Below are 17,602 nucleotides of genomic sequence, written 5' to 3'. Positions count from 1 at the left end.
AGTGTCTAGCAATAGGTCACTCTGGCACAAAGTGTATGCCTGCTCTCTCCATACCCCAGAAGTTAGGAGGCACCGGGGAATGGGATTTTTGTTATGCAGGAATCGCCATGCATCTTTTTGTTGCTACCCAACATTTGGTTTATCTTGTGTTTTTGACCGTTTGAGTGGAGATTCATATTGGCATTTTGGCACAATTGCCCACTGGTGACTTATTCTATACAAGAAAATAACTTAACTGAGGCCAGAATTATCATGACCTTTCTCTGTTTTGTTTTAATTTAAGGGAGAATACGCTGTCCTCATTGAAAAAAAGAAGTATTTCAGTACTAGGCAGTGGTCGTCCACTGGTCTCTGAACTGGTAAGTATAAATTGTAAAGTTGTGGAGTTGATGTTTAGAACCATTGTAACACTTGAGTACATGTGCATAGAACCATTGTACATGTTTAGAACCATTGTAACACATGTACTTGAGTACATGTGCATGGATTAAAAACCTCATTGTACAATATATAATTCAATTTAAATGATGGTAGACTGATCACTAAAAGAAGTTTTATGGTGTCTGACGTTATGTGGGACATTTTTTGTTTGGTAAATGTCAGCAAATATCCCTGCTCAAACTCATTAATGACGCCATGTTTTTGCCAAAGTTCAAAAGTTTTATTGTAAATTAGAGTTTATCCTTTCAGTGTTTTTAGATAGCGTTTTCACCATACCTATCTAAAATGGCTCTAATGCCGCGTACACACGAGCGGACTTTACGGCAGACTTTTCAACGTACTTTACGACGGACTTTCTGAATGAACAGACTTGCCTACACACAATCCACCAAAGTCCGTCGAATTCATACGTGATGACGTACGACCGGACTAAAACAAGGAAGTTCATAGCCAGTAGCCAATAGCTGCCCTAGCGTGGCTTTTTGTCTGTCGAACTAGCATACAGACGAGCGGACTTTTCGACCGGACTCGATTTTGACGGATTGATTTAAAACATGTTTCAAATCTAATGCCGCGTACACACGGTCGGACTTTCCGGCATACTTGGTCCGGCGGACCAGAGTGTGCCGGACAATCCGCCCGTGTGTGGGCGGCGGCGGACTTTTCCGGCGGACTTCTTCCCAAAAGCCCGCCGGACCTAGATTTGAAACAAGTTTTAAATCTTTCCGTAGGACTCAGTTTCGGGCGGAAAGTCCGCTCGTGTGTGTGCTGGTCCGACGGAAAGCCCGCTCGTGTGTAGGCTGGTCCGACGGACCAGATACGACGCGAGGGCAGGGTATTGCATCTCGCGCTCTCTGCAATAGGAAAAACAAATCTTCCTATTGCGGTGAGCGCGGTGCATGCCAGGCCCTTAGGTCTGGTATGGATTATAAAGGGAACCCCGCTACGCCGAAAAAACGGCGTGGGGTCCCCCCTAAAATCCATACCAGACCCCCGATCCGAGCACGCAGCCTGGCCGGTCAGGAAAGGGGGTGGGGACGAGCGAGCGCCCCCCCCCCCTCCTGAACCGTACCAGGCCGCATGCCCTCAACATGGGGGGTGGGTGCTTTGGGGGAGGGGGGCGCCCTGCGGGGCCCCCCCACCCCAAAGCACCTTGTCCCCATGTTGATGAGGACAAGGGCCTCTTCCCGACAACCCTGGCCATTGGTTGTCGGGGTCTGCGGGCGGGGGGCTTATCGGAATCCGGGAGCCCCTTTTAATAAGGGGGCCCCCAGATCCCGGCCCCCCACCCTATGTGAATGAGTATGGGGTACATGGTACCCCTACCCATTCACCTAGGGAAAAAGTTTAAGTAATAAAACACACTACACAGGTTTTTAAAATATTTTATTAAACAGCTCCGGGGGGGGGATCTTCCTCCGGCTTCGGGGGTCTTCTTCCGGCTTCGGGGGTCCCTCCGCTTCATCTTCTCCCGGCGTCCGGTTGGTTCTTCTCCGCTCTCTTCTCCCGGTGTTCCTGTTCTTCGGCCGGCTCCTCTGCTGTCTTCAGGTAGCTCTCTTGCCAGCAGAGGTCCGGACTTCTGGGCTTCTTGTCTTCTCTTCCCCAGATGTTGACACGACGCTCTCTCCGGCTGGACTGCTCTCCGAGGGCTGCGTTGTGACTTATAGAGGCGGAGACCCCGCCCCCTCTTGATGTCACAGTCCCTGGGCATGCTGGGACTGTGACGTTTTAGGGGGCGTGGTCAACATCACCCAGTGACCACGCCCCCTAAAACGTCACAGTCCCAGCATGCCCAGGGACTGTGACATCAAAAGGGGGCGGGGTCTCCGCCTATATAAGTCACAACGCAGCCCTCGGAGAGCAGTCCAGCAGGAGAGAGCGTCGTGTCAACATCTGGGGAAGAGAAGACAAGAAGCCCAGAAGTCCGGACCTCTGCTGGCAAGAGAGCTACTTGAAGACAGCAGAGGAGCCGGCCGAAGAACAGGAACACCGGGAGAAGAGAGCGGAGAAGAACCAACCGGACGCCGGGAGAAGATGAAGCGGAGGGACCCCCGAAGCCGGAAGAAGACCCCCGAAGCCGGAGGAAGATCCCCCCCCCCGGAGCTGTTTAATAAAATATTTTAAAAACCTGTGTAGTGTGTTTTATTACTTACACTTTTTCACTAGGTGAATGGGTAGGGGTACCATGTACCCCATACTCATTCACATAGGGTGGGGGGCCGGGATCTGGGGGCCCCCTTATTAAAAGGGGCTCCCGGATTCCGATAAGCCCCCCGCCCGCAGACCCCGACAACCAATGGCCAGGGTTGTCGGGAAGAGGCCCTTGTCCTCATCAACATGGGGACAAGGTGCTTTGGGGTGGGGGGGCCCCGCAGGGCGCCCCCCTCCCCCAAAGCACCCACCCCCCATGTTGAGGGCATGCGGCCTGGTACGGTTCAGGAGGGGGGGGGGGCGCTCGCTCGTCCCCACCCCCTTTCCTGACCGGCCAGGCTGCATGCTCGGATCGGGGGTCTGGTATGGATTTTAGGGGGGACCCCACGCCGTTTTTTCGGCGTAGCGGGGTTCCCTTTATAATCCATACCAGACCTAAGGGCCTGGTATGACCCGCGACGGGGCTCGCAAGGTGTCAATCTCGCCGATAAAAGCGGCAAGATTGACATCCTTTGCTAGTCCCGTCGCACCTGAGTCACGTTCAAAATGAACGGACTTGTCCGTGTGTGGGCAAGTCCGTTCATTCTGAAAGTCCGCCGGAACTCCGGCGAAAGTCCGTCGGAAAGACGGGCGGACTTAGCCCGCCGGAAAGTCCGGTCGTGTGTGGGCAAGTCCGTCCGTTTTAAAGTCCGGCGCACCTGGCGGACAAAGTCCGTCGGAAAGTGTGCCGGACCAAGTAGGATAGAAAGTCCGACCGTGTGTACGCGGCATAAGTCCGTCCAACTTTTGAGAAAACAAAGTCTGCTGGAGCCCACACACGATCTAATTGTCCGACGAAATCCCGTCCGCCGGGCAAAGTCTGCCGTAAAGTCCGCTTGTGTGTACGCGGCATAAGACCTCTACTTGTGTCCTGCAGTGGTGTCCCTTCAATCTAAGCCATGCAACTTTCATTTTATGAATGACATCTCCAAGCAGTTTGTTTCATTTATCAGAGACTGAAATGAAAACTTTCCATATTGCTTCCTGCAGTCACCCAACCTACCATTCACCAATAGGTATTTTGTAGCACAGAAGCAACACGGGCTGTTCTAGAGATAATTTGTTAAATGAAACTCCGTGTAGTGTAAATTACCCCCACTGTTGGACAAATAGATATGTAAACTATGATAGCAAAAACAATGTCATTCTGTTTAACTTCCTTTAGGATCCTGATGCCCCCATTAGACAGAAACTTCCTCTGGATGATCTGGATCGTGAAGATGACATCAGACTTCTAAAATATCTCTTTACTTTGATCAGAGCTGGCATGACTGATGAGGTATAATGTGCTGATTTTGGGCTACTTTAGCTATAGAACTATTATTATTCGAATGTGTTTTGGCTTGAAACGGCTAATTTGTGATATTTGCTTAGTATTTGAAAATGTTCATGTATTCTCCATTATGGTGTTCTTAATTGCAGATCTATATAAATACAGCAGTGTGCTTCATTAAATGTCAATGAGATGTTTGTGGTGAATGTATTGCACACAATAAAAAAAAAAAGTTGTGGTATTTGAATTTAAACAAATCATGTCACAATGACAGAATCCTGCACACCAGGATATTGTGTCAATAGAAATAAAAAGAAGTGTTATATCACCTTGATTGTTTACAAGGCTTTCCATTCTGGAGATATGTTTCTTAATAAGTGATCTTCTTGAAGTGGTAGCAAAGGTTAAGGCTGGATTCGCACTGCTGTGTGGAGCAGCTCAAAGCAGGGGACCAGTGCGTCCTTGTTCACTGTTTCAGGTTTGATTGTCGGTCCAAATTTTTGGCTGAATTCGGTCCTGAAACAGACCAGAAGACGCACAGGACCCCTGTGCAATTTGCTCCGCAGCTGCCCTGGAGCTGTGTGAACCAACTTCATTGAGAACCAGTCACAGTCTCCTGATATGCGAATTGGATGCGGGGTTTTCGCAATAGTGTGAACCCAGCCTGAAGGTTTTTACTTTAATGCATTCTATACATTAAGGTAAAAAACCCTCTGTGATAGAGGATCCCCCCCTCCCCTTTTGAATTACTTGAGCCCTATCTTGATCCAGCAATGTGCACGAGAGCAACAGCTCTCTCTGCCTTCTCCCGTCTGACTGGGTAGATTGATAGCAGCTGAAGCCATTGGCTCCTGCTGCTGTCTATCAAAATCTGTGGTGGGGGGCCGACCCGAGACGCCGTGTTTGTATCAATAGATGCAGACAGGGCGGCTTGAGGGCGAGCCTGCATGAGTGCCCCCATAGAAAGTTTTCTATGGGGCACTTGCCGAAGACGAGAAGCTGGGAGTGCTGACAGGGGACCTGAGAAGAAGAGGACCAGGGATGATCTGTGCAATACTATTGCATAGAGCATGTAAGTATAACATGTTTACTATTTTATTTAAAGGATAGCTTTAAAAAAAAAAAAAAACATCTTTTTGCAGGTAAAAAATGTGCACTTACTTTAATTTATTTACTTGGAGCCTAGAAAGCATTGCACCCGCAATCGGCAGATCGTGGGTGCCATGCAGGACTCCTACAAACTTTCCAGTGTATCTCGTGCCTCGTACAGGCAGATGAATACACACCGACAGGAAGAATTAATGAACTACAAGTGCGTTCAACAGCGCCATGGTGGTTCATTGAAACTACAAGTCAAAAACCGCAAAGGCTGTCTGTAGTAGTTTCCCATTCACAGAGGACTGTGATTTAATGACGTTACTGGGCAGGTGGAGACCCACGCGGACACGTTCTTTTCAAACAGTGACAGCGGGTGCCCGGACAAGATGCCTGCCTTCTGTCACTAGGGAGAGGCAGCAGCTGCTGGAACATGTTATATGTTCCACCCTAAATACAGATGTAACATGTTCCACATAGTTAACTTATCCTTGTACTACAACTAAAAATGTAAGTTTTATTATCGCTTCAAGTGCGAGTAAGCCAATTTAATAATGCATTTTGTGATCTTGTTAGGCCCAGCGCTTGTGTAAGAGATGTGGTCAGTCCTGGCGAGCAGCAACACTGGAAGGATGGAAGCTTTATCATGATCCAAATCTAACAGGAGGTAGTGTGTTTTTTTTTTTTTTTTTTTTTTGTTTGGTTTTTTTTTTTTTGTTTGTTTTTTTTTTTTTGTTTTTGTTTTTTTTAACCCTGATCTTTCCATAACTTCCACTTAGTACTTTGTTGTTTTTTTGTGTGTTTGTCATTGTTATAAATTTTATTATAATTTTATCATATTCTTTCTTCCGCAGGTGGTGAGCTGCAGCCAGTGGAAGGCAATCCACACCGATGTGTGTGGAAAGCTTGTTGTTGGCGTATGGCAGATGATGTAAGCTAGTGCTATATACAGTTTAACTGTGTTCCACCACACACACACACACACACACACACACACACACACAAAATCGTTGTCTTCTAACATTTCATTTACTCTCTACCAGTAATTGTCTTTTACATACTGCAGAGGGATCAACAGTATTCAGATGTGTGCGTGTATATAATTCCAGGAAATATATTTGGTTCATCTATAGTTTAATAACCAATACCATCACAAATGTTTAGAAATAAGATCTTCTTTCTTAAACCGCTAACTACCTTGCAGCTTCAGCTGTGTCTTTCCACAATAAAATATTTTTTTTCTGTGTTTTCAGGAGCAGTTCAGCAGATATGAAAGAGCAATTTACGCAACCTTTAGTGGAAACCTAAAGCAAGTATGTTTGCAGGGAAAACCTATTTAGGCATATTAATTACTATATATATTTTTTTTTTTTTTTAAGTTTTTCTTTTGTTGTAAGGGCAGGTTCACACCAGAATATGGTGCTGGAAAGGTGCGTTCCCTGAACCGCATTCACAACATACTGCTTTTGTGACCTACTGCGGGTGGCCATACATTAACAGCCCCCTAACAGTGGATAGCAAATGCAGTGTGTATGCGAGTTACAGAATGCATGCTACCGCAGTACCATACATTTTTGGTGCAACGCTTGTCTCATGTAGTGAATGCACTACCTTTTGTGCAGCCCAATGCAATTTGAAGCCCATTCAAATGAATGTAATAAAACAAAAATAAGTGCATGTGTCGTCTTTAATCATTTGCCTACAGGGCACTTTAATCCCCTTCCTGCCTAGGCCAATTTTCAGCGGTCATGCACATTTTCTTTTCCCACAAATAGAGCTTTCTTTTGGTGGCATTTAATTCCTGTTGGGTTTTTTTATTTTTTGCTTAAGTTTTTCTTAGTTTGTCAGAAAATTTTGTAAATAAGTCGTTTTTCTCCCCTTCCTGATGGGCACCGATGAGGCTGCACTGATGGGAGTTATGGGGTGGCACTGATAGGTAGCTTGGATTGGCATCACTGGGCACAGATTGGCCTCACTGATGGGTATGTTGGGGCTGCATTGTAATCAGGGCACTGATTGCCTGTATAGGTTTCCCCCATGAGGAGATGCCGCTGATCAGCTCTCCTTGCCTCACACTGTCAGTGAGGCGAGGAGAGCTGATCAACGGCATCTCCTTGTTTACGTGTGATCAGCTGTGATTGGACACAGCTGACCACATAGGTAAAGGGCTGCAGCTCTTTACCGAGATCAGTCGTGCCTTATCCCAGGGACACAGCTCGCCCGAGATCCCTGCGTGCCGAGACTGGGCGACATCACGTGACGTCAGCCCAGAACAAGAGGGCATCTTGCCGCCGTCATTTGTCTATACTGCAGGTGGAAGACTGTTAAACACAATCATAAAATAAAACGAAACCAGAGAACATAAACATGAATATTAAGAGCAAAGCATAAATACATATGTGCCAAAAGTCCACAAATTATATTGAACTTCCACCAATGACTCAAGGTACTGTAAGTGACATTCAAGTGAATATAAGTGCTTTCAGTGTTCAGGTGCCGCTCCTCCATGCACAGCTTCTTACCAGAGAAAGATCAGAGTGCTTTGAATAATACTGAGGGTCCTGGAAATCGGCTCCAGTATGATAACGGAGGATATCTGTCTCCTTAGGCCACACTTGAATCCACAGGTAATGTCCAAATGAAACAAAAGAGAAGTCTCATAGTGCAGCGCAGCTTAAAACATTAATTTAAAAAGCATTGCATTCACATGTTCACTAGGAAAAAAACAAACCGTAAAGCGTATACACGGCACTGCTGCAGAACCGGCCGAATCGTGAGTTGACCTCACGAGCAGTTCCACAAGACACGTTTCCCCCGAACAGGCGTTTTCAGAAAAGGAGACATTCAAATGAATGGGCTACAAAAACGCACTGATGGGAACGGGTTCAGGTGTGAACCAGCCCTTAATGTTGAAAGCGTGTCATGTGAATACTAGAATACATTTTATGATGCCCAATATTTTCTATGTTTTTTTTTCTTATTACTAGCTTCTTCCTGTGTGTGAAACCTGGGAAGATACAGTCTGGGCATATTTCCGTGTGATGGTTGACAGTCTGGTTGAACAGGAGATCAGAGCCTCACTTATCTCCTCTAGTGAAGAAGATGAACTACCTAGGGAGTACTTGGAAGCACAGTAAGATGAGTTTTTATCTACAACTGTTTGTTCACATAACTATCACATAACTATTATAATATGTTTGTTGTACCTTCTAGCTGGACTCTAGATATAGTTTTTGAGGAGCTTCAGGCCACTGATAAAAAGGTGACTTTTTTGAATGCCTATTTTGTTGGAAAACTTTTGGTTTGGAGTATTGTATAATCAAGCTTTTTGTTTGTTTTTTAGAGAGTTTTAGAAGAAAATAAAGAGCATTACCACATTATTCAGAAGTATATAATCCTTGGTGATGTGGATGGTAAGTTCCAGAGTGATTCGTTTTTCTACTGTATTATAGTAACTTTAGCGTTTTTCTGCAAACACATTTGTAAAATGTATTGGCATAGATTGATCATCAAGCCCAGGGCTTTTCTTCCACCTCTTCATGTCATTTAGACAGTGCCTGTTAGAGGATAGGTTCACCTTTTCGTAACGTGTTAGCAAGCATATCATACTTGCCTCCACTGTGCAGCTTGTTTTGCACAGAGTGGCCCTGAACCTCGTCTTCTTGGGTCCCCCGGTGGCTCTCGCGGCTCCTCCCCACATCAGGATGCTTTAAGGTGAAAAAACATGAAGGTTTACAACCCCTTTAACCTTTAAGCTATGCTGTGTAAATCTTGATGTGAATGTAGGGAGGATGCTTTTTCTACCCTCGTCTGATGCACATCTTCCCTCGTCATTTCTTTTTAAATCATTTTCCTCCATCTTGTAATTTTAAAGAGAAGGGCCATACAGCCATCTCTTTATTGACACTCTATTGACTGCAGTTTGACAAAATTAAAGTGATTTGTAAAGTCTTGTTGTTTTCTATAAAAATAACAAACCTGTTCTACTTAACTGCTCTGTGCAGTGGATTTGCACAGAGAAGCCCGAATCCTCTGGTCCCTCTTCGGCGTACCTGGCCCCTCCCTCCTGTCGAGTGCCCCCACAGCAAGCAGCTTGCTATGGGGGTACCTGAGCCGAGTCGCATGTGTCCATTCAGACACTGAGCCCCAGCCCCGTCCTCTCCCTCTCCTGATTGGCTCCCGCTACTGTCAAAGTCAGTTAGCCAATGGCGTTGCTGCTTTATCAATCGCAATCGGGAGGGAGAGTCTCGGATGGCCAAGACTCTTGTGGACAGAGATGGGGCTCAGGTAAGTATGAGGGGGGCTGCTGCACACAGAAAGCTTTTTATCTTAATGCATAGAAATAGACTTTACAACCCCTTTAAATTTGCAAATAAAATGGGCAAACTGGGGACTGAGCATGGAAACCTATACAATACAAGTGCTGCACTTAAAATACTGTAGTTGAGCTATCCAGGAATCAAATAAAACCATTTAACGGTCGCTAAAACTTTGAAAAAAAGCAGTGCAATGAAAGAGGTGGGCTGTTTGGCACTTTCTGTGCTATATGTATCCTTTCCTTTGCACACCTTCTATAATGATAATTCTATATATCAACATTATTTTATGGTTTGTTCTGTTAAAGCTAGGACAAAAGGAAGTAGACAGAGGGACAGTATCTCAGCTAATGATGGAGGAATGGTAGGAGGATGGCCAGGAGACCAAGAGGAGTTGGATGGTGTTTCACAGCAAAAAGGAAATGGGAAAGATAACATAGGGTAGGGTGCACTTTAAGTCCGTATTTAGTCCTTTTTCATTTTTTGTTAGATATACATGTAGAAGAAGATACCAGCTTGATACAAATAAGAGTATAGTAAGTAGAACCCCAGCCAAAACGTATTTTCTATTACATTCATTGAAGGAAAAAGCTAAACTTTCTAAGATTTTGCCCATTGGGTTATAGTGCCAGCAGCTGTTGAAGGGGACTAGGCATAAAAACAAAAGTACATCCTAGTGGTGGCTCTTGCTGGTAGCCAAGCTCCTTATCAGACAGATAAATGTGTGTATGTATGTATATGTGTGTGTGTGTGTGTGTGTGTGTATATATGTATATATATATATATATATATATATATATATATATATATTTATATTGTGTGTGTGTATAATATAAATTTATACACAGTTTCTCACAAAAGTGAGTGCACCCCTCCACATTTTTGTAAATATTTTGTTATACCTTTTCATGTGACAACACTGAAGAAATTACACATTTCTACAATGTAAAGTAGTGAGTGTACAGCTTGTATAACAGTGTAAATTTGCTGTCCCCTCAAACTAACTCAACACACAGCCATTTAATGTCTAAACCGCTGGCAACAAAAGTGAGTACACCCTTAAGTGAAAATGTCCAAATTGGGCCCAATGTGTCAATAGTTTGTGTGGCCACCATTGTTTTCCAGCACTGCCTTAACCCTCTTGGGCATGGAGTTCAAGAGAGCTTCACAGGTTGCCACTGGAGTCATCGTCCACTTTCCATGATGACATCGCAGTGCTGGTCAATGTTGGAGACCTTCGCACCTTCTGTTTTGAGGATGCCCCACAGATGCTCTATAGGGTTTAGGTCTGGAGACATGCTTGGCCAGTCCATCACCTTTACCCTCAGCTTCTTTAGCAAGGCAGTGGGTCGTCTTGGAGGTATGTTTGAGGTCGTTATGTTGGAATTCTGCCCTGCGGCCCAGTCTCTGAAGGGAGGGGGCTCATGCTCTGCTTCAGTATGTCACAGTACATGTTGGCATTCATGGTTCCCTCAATGAACTGTAGCTCCCCAGTGCCGGCAGCACTCATGCAGCCCCAGACCATGACACTCCCACCACCATGCTTGACTGTAGACGACACACACTTGTCTTTGTACTCTTCACCTGGTTTCCACCACACACGCTTGACACCATCTCAACCAAATAAGTTTATCTTGGTCTCATCAGACCACAGGACATGGTTGCCAGTAATCCATGTCCTTAGTCTGCTTGTTTTCAGGAAACTCTTTGCAGGCTTTCTTGTGCATCATCTTTAGAAGAGGCTTCCTTCTGGGACGACAGTAATGCAGACCAATTTGATGCAGTGTATGGTTTGAGCACTGACAGGCCGACCCCACCCCACGCCTTCAACCTCTGCAGCAATGCTGGAAGTACTCATAAGTCTATTTCCCAAAGACAACCTCTGGATATGACACTGAGCACGTGCACTCAACTTTTTTGGTCGACCATGACGAGGCCTGTTCTGCGTGGAACCTGTTCTGTTAAACTGCTGTGTGGTCTTGGTCACCGTGCTGAAGCTCAGTTTCAGGGTCTTGGCAAGCTTCTTATAGCCTAGGCCATCTTTTTATGTAGAGCAACAATTCTTTTTTTTCAGAACCTCAGAGTTCTGTTGAACTTCCAGTGACCAGTATGAGGGAGTGAGAGCGATAACGCCAAATTTAACACACCTGCTCCTTATTCACAACTGAGACCTTGTAACGCTGATTCACATGACACTGGGGAGGGAAAAAGGCTAATTGGGCTCAATTTGGACATTTTCACTTAGGGGTGTACTCACTTTTGTTGCCAGTGGTTTAGACATTAATGGCTGTGTGTTATTTTGAGGGGACAGCAGATTTATACTGTTATACAAGCTGTACACTCACTACTTTACATTGTAGCCGTGTGTCATTTATTCAGTGTTGCCACATGAAAAGATAGAATAAAATGATTACAAAATGTGAGGCCATAAAAATCACAATATTTTGTGAGGTATAAAGTCCAAAAAGTGCAAAAAAAAAAAAAAAGTGTAAAAACACTCTTCCTTCATGGTGCCCTTATTTAGAAATTCCACATCATGTGCTCTTGGTAATGCCCTCGCCTGGTAAGAAGGACCTTTGTCATAGGCGGTCAATCAAGCATAAATTGCCTTTGACAACTACTTCACTCCTGTCTTTCCTGAAACAGTTTTTAACTTCCCAGGAAGTATTGCCACATCACCACTAATGTAAAGAGAATACAGTAGGCCATATTGCTCTCATTCTGTGCGTTTATTGACACCCAATGTAAAATAAAAACGCTCACATATATGCCATCAAAAGCACAACTCTTAAAATTGCCTGTGTCCCGGTCTGACAGCTTATCCAATGCCATTTTTACTGTCTGCCTTAGCTCTCCCCCAGCTCCACCAAGCTCAATGACACTCCCATCTGACGTTTTGTGTCCTTAATTGGAATTTCTCAGAGGACAATGTACGATTGGTCTTACAGGTGGTAGTCTACCACACTTTCAGCCAACAGCAAACTGGGCACAAGTCTTAACAGATGGCAGTGTAATTGTTCCTATCTTGATTTCCCAACTTGGGAAATCTTGATTTCCTACTTGGCTGACGTTGCTTTAGGGTTTTTGAATGGTCAAGATCTTATAGCTCTCTGCTGTGTCCTTCAATGAGTGGAAGAGAAAATTGGATTTTTTTTTTTATTTTTTTTTAACATAAAATCCTTTTCTCTGCGTTTTTTGTTTTGAAGTACACAGCACATACCCCTCTGGTTAGGTCTGTGACCAGTTCTCTGTGTACTGATTTCCAACTGAGCTGCCTCTAGCAGATGTGGTGGGTTTGGTCACCAGTAGGGTTGATTTATCATCTTGGTATGGCTGATCTATATGATACTTTATTCTGTTAAAGTGAAAAAAGAAAAACGTTTTTTTTTTTTTTTTTTTTTTTTTTATTAGGCAAGGAATGTTTTTTGTTGTGGACTACTCATATTTCAATGTGCTTTTAATAAATTTTAGGTTTAATGGATGAGTTCAGTGAATGGCTATCAAAAGGAAAAACGCTGCTTCTAGGTCATCTGCTACGCTTCATGACACATCTAATATTATTTTTTCGAACACTGGGTCTGCAAACAAAGGTAAAATTTCTCTCAAAGAGTAAGACTGGGAAATGTGTGTTTATAATATGTGCTTCCCACCTTCAGATGCCTTAATTATTTCCTTTCACTGAGTTCTGTACAGCCCAATCTTTAAAGAGTAACTCCACTTTCATGGAGGGAAAAAAGGCAAAAAAAATTATAGCGTATACAATTGGGACACATATCGCAGTTGAATGTTATTAAATATTACTAGAAACAAACCTCCCTCCTTTACACATCCACGGCTGAATGGCCAGTTGTCAGGCACGGATTGTGGTCCTCTGAAAAACTGAAAAAGATAGATCACCGCCATCACGGTCAAGTGCAGCAAAACATCAGTCATAAGTAAGGCCATTCTGATGGAAACATGTTGACTGACTGCTTTTGCGTTTTACACTGATTGTCTTAATAAAGCTGATGTCTTGCTACACTTGATCGTGTTCTTCCATTCTTCGGTATTAAAAATGACCTTTCCATCTGCAGTGCTGTAAATTTTCTATAAAAGTCAACGAATAATGGCAACCTGGAGGCATTCTGTACACAGATTGTGTATAGAACGCCCCCAGAAGTGTCATTTCCTGCATGTGTGATTGGCTGACTGATTCTCAGAAGTCTGCACTAGGATACAATTCCGACTTTGGACACCCCCTGCAACAAAAATGTAATTTTTGGTGAGATGCTCTCAGGGAAATCACCTCTAAAGGGAAGCAGACCCCTTCCTCTTTAGGGCCTGCAAGTGCAAAAGGTTATTGATAATTATAAAACCACTCCCATTCAGATTCACTTTGCACAAAAAAAAAAAAAAAAAAACAACAAAAGGTCAGAATCCACAACAAAGTTTGTTTAAAATTCCTGCAATGTATGATCGCCCAGAGGGGAATGGTGTGTTTTTTTTTTTCTCAGGAATAGTGAAGTTGCTCTTTAACCACTTCAGCCCCGGAAGATTTGACTGCTCAATGACCAGGCCATTTTTTGCGATGCGGCACTGTGTCGCTTTAACTGACAATTGCGCAGTAGTGCGACGCTGTACCCAAACAAAATTGGCGTCCTTTTTTTTTTTTTTTTTTTTTTTTTTTTTCCCCCCACATAGAGCTCTCTTTTGGTGGTGGTTGATCACCTCTGCAGTTTTTATTTTTTTGCGCTATAAACAGAAGAGCAACAATTTTGAAAAAACATTATCTTTTTTTACTTTTTGCTATAATAATTATCCCAATTTTTAAAAATATAAATAAAATTTTTTTCCTCAGTTTAGGCCAATTATATATTCTTCAACATGTTTTTGGTAAAAAAAATCGCAATAAGCGTAATATTGATTGGTTTGCACAAAAGTTAAAGCTTCTACAAAATAGGGGATAGATTTATGGCATTTTTATATATTTTTTTTTTTTACTAGTAATGGCGATCAGCGATTTTTAGGAGATAGAGATCGGTATTTATACTTAGTATGAACACACATCTGTCTCCTCTCCCCTGAGAGAACCGATCGCAGGTACCCAGCGGTCATCGCGCCCGCCAGGCACTCGCATCGGCACCTGGCCACAGGCACCCCCTAGTGGTCAAAAGATGATGCGACGTAAGACAACGTCCTTTTGCCCAGGGGAGCCAACCTGCTTCAGTACAATTGCGCGGCTGGTAGGGAAGTGGTTAAGCAGCTTTGAATAACACATATATTACTAAGATCAGGATATGTTTGGCTTTGATAAGTGGAGTAACACTTCTTTTTGCTGTTAACATGCATTTGTTCTTGTCCAGTCTTGTCACTTTTTTCATGCTGCTTTAGTGCTCCTATTCTGAAACCTCTGACACGTTGCAGCTGCCTGTTTGAGCATTCCTTATGTACTTTGTGGCTGTATCAAGTACGTGTCCTTGTGAAGAAAAGCAGTGTAGCTTAAGCCCTGGTTCACATTGGTGCAATCTGACATGTCAAATCAACGGCAATTGCTGTCAATGGCACTGTCCTAATCGGTGCGATGCTGCATTTGCGGCGCTGCACCGATTTCAAAAAGTAGTTTCTGTACTACTTTTTGCGATTTCTGGGTGCGATTTCCATTGACATCTGTGAAGAAACCCACACAGATGTCTGTGAAATTGCAGCCGAAATCGGGACTGACATGCGGGAGTGAAATCGTGCGAGTTCAGCTGAACTCGCACGGCTTAATTCCCGCAGCTCAGTGTGAACCTGGGCTTTGAAAGTTTTTTTTTAGATTTTAGTTGCTTTTGAGCTGCTTCTGAGTTGCTTTTTCTGCATTTACATTGACTTGTCTGGGGGAGAAAATGGCAGTTCAGACTGTTTCCCATTTACTTAAAGCCGAACTCCAGGATAAGAAAATATTGTCTAAATACAGGATGTGTATTCTTCCCTGAATATTGGTGTGTTCTATGCATTTCTTCTGGAGCTGTGCAATATTCCAGTGTCACTTCTGCACTCTCTCTCCCTGCAGGGTAACTGGTCTTATTTCCACCCCTCTTAAAGTTTTCTGCAGGCAGCCTGTAGTGGGTGGGTCTTACTGGGCCCCTCCCACAACTCTGCTCAGGCTTATGTACAGTAGTGATGTCACTGCTACTTTCACAAAGACATTTGGTGCACAGTGGATTTATATCCTTTGTGACTATCGAGGAATTGAAGTGAGAGTTTTTGAGCCAGGAATTCAGCTTTAAACACAAACTTCATCAAATGCAATGAGAAATCATTCTCCATGAGAATAATTTACATTTTTATTAGAACTGTAATATTGCTTAGTTACATTTTTATTTGCTAATTTTAATATAGGAGGAAGTCTCAGTGGAAGTGCTGAAAACTTACATACAGGTCAGTCTGCCAAGTGTTTGCTGCACAGTTATTCTCATATCTAATGCTGTATATACTAACCATATGCTTAAAAAAAAATAAATAAATAAAAAGTGATAACGTGATGGTAGAAAATAAAAGAAATTTAAGTTGCTATGTTTTTATATATGGAGTAACTTCTGTAGATTTTCCATTGCAAAAAGAGGATTGCACCAGGAAGGGTGGTCAAATTTCTAAATTTTATTAAAGTAAAATGAGGACAAAAACCATTAAAAACTTGTAAAATGAATCTATAATATGTAAAATAGATTTCTTTAGCATACATCACGGAACACAGACTGCCTTCATAATCATAGGGTTATGCTGCTGCCTTCAGGTTATTGGACGGTAGCAAGAAAAAAAAGTTACATTTAAGCTGGCCATATATTATACAATTTTTTTTATTTAATTTACTTTAGATTTACCTTCAACTATGTAGTGCAAGGGCCTGTCTGATTACGTACAAATTGAAAGTGTTTAGGTTTGACCTCATATTATATGGTTTTGGTAAATCTAAAGGAAAGTTTTATGAGAACATTTGTATAATGTATAGCCAGCCTTAGGCAAGAATTCAGATTTTTTGCTAGTGTCTGAGGAGGTTGCCCAGATTCATTCCAGGCCTCTACAGCAGAATGTCTTTACACAATGGAACAGAAGGATGCTACAGATGGGGAAAATCATGTCTCCTACTCGCCTGGAAGGGTCTGACAACGGACACCAGCCTGACAGGTTGGGGGTGTCCTGAATAATGTTTTGGTCCTTTTTAGGAACTTGGTCATTACAGCTTCTAGCTCGCCTGCTTTTCAGGATATGAGTGGAAGGAACTTCAGTGATTCTAGTCACCGCCGGCCCCTCACATCACCCCCTGAGGAAGATGCGAAATTCCCTTGTATCGACACATGTAGGGGAAGGGGACACGACGGTACGCTTAGCAGATCAGCTGTTAGGAACAATCAGATTACCATCCCGTTACCGGCCGTTTTCAAACATTCGTTTTTTGCTTGATGTAGAATGGCGCACTGAAGCGCCTGGATATTGTAAGTACCCTGTGTGGGACCTGTTTATTTTTGTTTCAATAAATTGCATAAGCATACTACACTATGAGATCCTTTTTTCATTGATTTACTGAGGCGCATTGGCGATTGATCCAGGATTCCGGACGCACTGCTGAACCGTGTAGTGGTTCCAAAGCGTGTATTGACCAAGCTTAACAGCAAGGTCACACACCTTAAGGTGAGCCTTCATTACATGGGGGGGAGCACCTGAATGAGAACACAGCGTTTTGATTATCGCATCACTTTCACAGCATACTGAATCGCATGGAGCACCTGTAAATTGGATCAATTTGAACTTTGTACAGTGCATTTAGACCCCTTTCACACTGGGGTGGTTTGCAGGCATTATTGCGCTAAAAATAGCGCCCGCAAACCGACCTAAAACTGCCGCTACTGTTTCTCCAGTGTGAAAGCCTGAAGGCTTTCACACTGAAGCGCTGCGCTGGCAGGAGAGAAAAAAAAACTCCTGCAAACAGCATCTTTGGAGCGTGTATTCACCACTCCTTCACCGCTCCTGCCCATTGAAATCAGTGGGGCAGCGCGGCTATACTGCCGCTGTAGCGGCGCTATGCGAGCGGTTTTAACCCTTTTTCAGCCGCCAGCGGGGGTTAATACCGCCGGTAAAGCGACGCTAAAAATAGCGCCCTTTTACCGCTGACTCCCCCACCGTCCCAGTGTGAAAGGGGCCTTATTTGCTTTAATATTTTTGATCACTATATGAATGCACATTGTCACGTTATTATTTGGCTATTAAGCACTTGTTTTATATATTTTTTTTTTATATCATATATTTTATTCATTATTAGTATCACGGT

At 43.6% G+C, this 17,602-nt stretch overlaps 1 protein-coding gene across 1 annotated transcript in view; it reads left to right on the top strand.

Moving 5' to 3' along the window:
• The window catches only part of NUP107 (nucleoporin 107), a 127,260-nt gene that overhangs the window by 73,708 nt on the left and 35,950 nt on the right, over positions 1 to 17,602 (top strand). The window contains exons 11-20 of the mRNA XM_073620079.1: positions 284 to 359; positions 3,797 to 3,910; positions 5,576 to 5,666; positions 5,854 to 5,930; positions 6,253 to 6,312; positions 7,987 to 8,132; positions 8,213 to 8,261; positions 8,343 to 8,412; positions 12,787 to 12,905; positions 15,676 to 15,714. Of these exons, the coding sequence (XP_073476180.1) occupies positions 284 to 359; positions 3,797 to 3,910; positions 5,576 to 5,666; positions 5,854 to 5,930; positions 6,253 to 6,312; positions 7,987 to 8,132; positions 8,213 to 8,261; positions 8,343 to 8,412; positions 12,787 to 12,905; positions 15,676 to 15,714 (841 nt within the window). The remainder of the gene's footprint in view (positions 1 to 283; positions 360 to 3,796; positions 3,911 to 5,575; positions 5,667 to 5,853; positions 5,931 to 6,252; positions 6,313 to 7,986; positions 8,133 to 8,212; positions 8,262 to 8,342; positions 8,413 to 12,786; positions 12,906 to 15,675; positions 15,715 to 17,602) is intronic.

This window comes from Aquarana catesbeiana, linkage group LG03, assembly GCF_042186555.1.
Source record: "Aquarana catesbeiana isolate 2022-GZ linkage group LG03, ASM4218655v1, whole genome shotgun sequence".
NCBI lineage: Eukaryota > Metazoa > Chordata > Amphibia > Anura > Ranidae > Aquarana > Aquarana catesbeiana.
The sequence above is the reverse complement of the archived record's forward strand: the minus strand, read 5'-3'. Positions and strand labels throughout refer to the sequence as shown.